The sequence below is a fragment of the Pygoscelis adeliae genome, unplaced genomic scaffold (assembly GCF_000699105.1).
Source record: "Pygoscelis adeliae isolate BGI_AS28 unplaced genomic scaffold, ASM69910v1 Scaffold126, whole genome shotgun sequence".
NCBI classification, from domain to species: domain Eukaryota; kingdom Metazoa; phylum Chordata; class Aves; order Sphenisciformes; family Spheniscidae; genus Pygoscelis; species Pygoscelis adeliae.
In genome coordinates, this window is record NW_008824896.1 from 1,098,031 (window position 1) to 1,102,682 (window position 4,652).

The following is a 4,652-nucleotide window of genomic DNA, read 5'->3' on the forward strand; positions in this document are numbered from 1 at the left end:
TACCTCCACTGGGACGGCATGGCTATTCCCTGCTCCTCCTTCCTCCCCATCTAATATTTTGCCTTCAGACACATTTTCAGTGTGTTCCTCTGGCTGCAGTCTATCACTTTGGCAGCTTCCCACACCTGTATACCAAACGCTTTGCTTGATATCCACCTCTGCGTTTGCCTCCTGAGGTGTATCTGAGCTTTCCACCAGCCACTCTGCTTTTGCTATACCACAGGCCCCCTTGGACACATTCTCTAAATTCGTACCATCTGTCCCCAGACTAGATGAAGATGGTCGGTCCTCCTTGAACTCTGCGCATTCTGCTGCATCTTTATTCATCATTGTCTGGCTCACTTGAATTTCTGTCACAGCCATTTTACTCAACTCGTCATTCCCTTTATTGTGCTCCTGCAACTTTAATCTCTCACCTTCACAAATCTCCTTTATGTTCTCAGCTGGAGTATCTGCTGCTATCTCAACTGTTACCATCAGCAAACTCCTTATCTCATTCACATCGTCAGGGGATTTACAGCTCTTTTCTTCTGACTTGCTTTCTATTTCAGGATTATCCCCAAACCCGCCATTCCCTGTGTTTTCTTCCTGGGAAATAACCCTTGTCTCAGTACTCGCTCCTTGGTCATTGCTTTCTTTTTTACTAGCCTCTTCAAACCCTGTTCCTACCACATTTTCACTCTGAGATAATTCTTTTTCTACCTTGATTTTCTTTTTTGCATTCCCTAAAATCTCTGCTTCTGCTACATTATCATGTGGGGAAGTCAGCTTTATCTCAGCAACTTCTTCCTGTGCTTTGCTTTCTTTTTCAGTGCCACTGACAAACGCAGCATCCGTTGCCAGTTGACTCTCAGAAGTTACCTTTTCCTCCACTGCTCCTTCATGTACCCTAAGTTCTTTTTTAGCGCTGGCTCCAAAATCTTTCACTGCAGTTTCAGTTCCAGGAGCTACTTCTTCCTCCACAGCTTCTTGTTGTGTCTCAAGCTCTTTCTCAGTGTTCGCTACACACTCAGCTTTCACCATGTCTTCATTCTCCAAAACGATTTTTTCCTCTGCACCTTCTTGTTTTGTAAGGGTAGCTGGAAGGGATTCCTGTATTTCACCGATGTCTGTAACGACCATTTCTTCACTTTTGCTTGCCTGATCACCAGCTGTATTAACAGAAGTGACTGCCTCTTTGTCTGATGACTTTCTATTGTCAGCATCCTTCTCCCAAGAAATTTTTTCCGTCACAATGAGCGTTTCGTCACTTTGAGTTTCAGTGTCTGACGTCTCGGCTCGGGCGGTGGAAGGCTTCTTCGCAGGAGTGGTTTGTGCTGATCCTGAAGGGGTCTTCAGGTCCGTTAAGCTGGACACGCTTTCACAGGGCAAATTCAAGTTATCTTCAAAGAGGTTGTGCTTCTTCATAATGGCAGCTTCTTTTATCACTAAATAAAACAAAGATCAAACTGTTTTGGAAAGACTGACAGAGGTACCTTGAAAGAGGTACACCATTTTCCTGAGTTTCTAATGTCATACATTTTGATATTACAGACAACAGTAATTTTCATTTTCAGCTTGCTTTTTTAGTTTACATTTCTCTGGGGGGGGTGGACTTTATCTGTTCTGAATAATGGAACTTCAATATTGACCTAAGCATTGCTGTAATAGAAAACTACCAGAGGACCCGCAATGCACAAAGGTAATGTTTCAATGCAGAAGTATTTACACTGAATATATGAATAAATGTGTGCTCGTTACATTAATTATTAGACTGATATTTTTGAACAAGAGTGCCAAAGAGGAGCTATTAAAACTTATTGTGCAATGCAGAAGCTTGTCTTTTGTCTAGGATATAGACAGACAGATCCAGAGAGATAAAAGTATTTTATACATCTACATATGCCATCAAGAATAGTTTCGTTTTCCGACACAAAAGCAGAGAGATTTGCAGGGAGTGCTGCACTGGCATCAGTGATGTACTGGAAACTACATCCAGCAGTACATTTCATTTGGGGAAATTAATTTTTGTTGCCATTAGGTATCACTGAGTCTATGCAAACAAGAGCATAATTTCACTCCTTGGCCCAGGGAATCAAGATAAAATGAAGTTGGCATAATTACATTTTGTTAGAAATAGGCTTGTGCCAAGCTATCACTTGGAGTTTTCCAGGTTTAGTAAAGTTGCCCCATAATTCAGATTTTAGGGCTTGCCACACATCTTTAGTGAGCTGAATCCAAACACTGTAGCATTGTAACCACCAGCCTTCAGGAAAGTGGGGCCTGGGTCTGAAACAGCCAGATTAGGACTCTGGGAAGCTCTGAAGCAAGAGCTCACTGGCCAACAGCCGAAATGTTATTACTGTCACCTCAAGGATGTTCTTACCTTTCAGGGTTTCTTCAAGCAGTGTCTGATATAAAATCTCTTCATACACATTCTCTACTTGGATCACGCTAGTGTAATCAGCAAAAATGAACTGCTCGTATTTCTGCAGCTCCTGTGCAGACACAAAGAAAGGAACAGATATATAAAAACGAGAGATTCGGAGAGTCCTACTTCAACAGAGCACCTTGGAGATGCCATCTAGCGGGTCTTGCAATGCTCCTTGCTGGCTCTTGAGGTGAACTATTTGAACTATGACTAAAGGAACTATGTAAGTTCACAATTTATTATGCACTTCTCAAACAGTATTCTTGCACTACAATTACATTTAAAAGCACTATAGATGATTGCCATCTGCACTATAATAAACAATTCTGAAGTAAATAGCTGGTGAGGAAATGCCTCACTCACTGTTTGTCCAAGGAGGCAAATCCATGGTGAGCATGGGAGCTACAGGGTTTCATTTTGTTTTTCTAATAGGAGTGTAACGTTTTTAGCTTACTGATTTATATGCAATAGGCTGTCTAGACAATAACTGAGTCATTATCACTAAGCAGCTACTTGGTGGTCTATAAAAAGTAAATTAAGTGACCTCTGCCCACTTCTAGAAGCCTTGTAGAATGCCTACATACAAACATCTGGAGGTTTTCAAGTAAAAGGTCAAGACTTGGCTGGGCATATCAATTGTGCCACACATTCGCTTCCAGCGCTGGCTGCTCATTTCTGCAGAGGCACAAACGCAAAAGGCTTGTGGGGAATTAAACAGAAAGGGCTTGCGGGAAGTTTGCACCACCACCGCTTCCTCCGTCCTGTATGACAGAGACACAATGCGGGACTCCACCCTCTTTACATATATTCAAGGTGATGAAATGCTTGCCCTTGTGCGTAGACATCATGTCTTGAAAGCACTGCTGACACTCTACAAGACACTATTATTTTGGGGAATAGTAAAGAAAGTAGAGTGACATACAGAAGAGGGTGATTTTAAATATATTTTTGAAAGTTGTAAGTTTTAATAATCCATACTCAAAGACTCGCAAGCATAACTTGGCAAAACACTTGGTTTTAAGTTTGTTTTTGAAACTGAAACAAGCTGCAGAGCATCAGCAAGAGCAGCACACCGTGGGTGAGAGCTTACAGCCTCCAGGAACTGATGAACATCAAGGGAAACAAAAGGGTAGAGAGGCCGGGCTGGCTTAGGGCAGTCATCTTTCAGCAGGTACAGTGAAAATGCAAGAGGATATGCATGGGCTTCAAGAAGGGTACAGACTATTTATTTTGAGCCAAGGTGAACAGCATTCCAACTGGCCCCTGATGTAGCCACACTGATAAAATCTCCATAAAACTCTGGTAGCTGCATTTGCTGAGTACTAATCTACCTGTATGATTAAGGGCAACAGAGATCGTCTCTGTATGTTTGTTTCCTGATTGTTGACGCAATTATTACTTCCATTTAAAATCACTGAAAGCAAGCGCATGGCCTGTCTGCTTGCTGCTCCTGCTGCCCAAGCAGGCATTTGGCTTTGAAGGAGGTCATCACCAGTTTGCATGTGGCTCAGGGTGCTGCTGAAGAGGAAAGTGCCCTCTCCCACGGACTGAATTGCAGCCTGCAGCAGGGCTGCTGAACACAAGGACAAGCTCATAACCTACAATTGTAGCTGTCAAGAGGAGTCCAGTTTGAGAGGACTTCAGATCTCTAGGGAAGAAATGAAATGGGGATGGGCAAAGGTCTGCAACTATCTTTGAGAAAGCAAGCTGTATATACAGTTTCTCTGTTTCCTGAAATTTTCCCTATGCTCCATATCTACCCAATCCACGAACTGGCAAATCAAAGCGTCATTTGGCCGAGCAGGCAGCCAATCTGCATGGCTCCCCAAGAGAAAACAGCTTTACAGAGTTGAGGATTTACTGCCAAGGTGTTAATCCTTCCCTGCCTTTTATTATTGGTTTTTTTTTAATCACAGAAACCTACTGGTTTGCACGTTGAAGCCAGTGTCTTCTGCATTGTGGGCAAAGTAATCTGTACCAGTGCTTCTTGAAATATCTTCTTCCGGATAGTGCTGCTGTCATAATCATATTGCTGTCAAAACAGACAAAAAGAGAAACAAGCCCAAACGTGTTTGGGGTTATTAATCACTCATAGGAGGAACTGGTTCTTGTTAACCTGTAACTGGTGACGGGTGAATCCCAAAGGATACCACATCACGGGTGCACTCAGGGGTTTGAATTCCCATGCGAGTTATTTCAGCTTTTACAAAAATTCCCTACAATCTGGTTTTCTGGGATCTCT

At 42.6% G+C, this 4,652-nt stretch overlaps 1 protein-coding gene across 1 annotated transcript in view; it reads right to left on the minus strand.

Annotated features, from left to right (window-relative positions):
• Positions 1-4,652, minus strand: part of FAM129A (family with sequence similarity 129, member A) — a 67,059-nt gene that overhangs the window by 2,598 nt on the left and 59,809 nt on the right. The window contains exons 13-15 of the mRNA XM_009324658.1: positions 4,335-4,442; positions 2,366-2,477; positions 4-1,427 (exon numbers count right to left, since the gene is read on the minus strand). Of these exons, the coding sequence (XP_009322933.1) occupies positions 4-1,427; positions 2,366-2,477; positions 4,335-4,442 (1,644 nt within the window). The remainder of the gene's footprint in view (positions 1-3; positions 1,428-2,365; positions 2,478-4,334; positions 4,443-4,652) is intronic.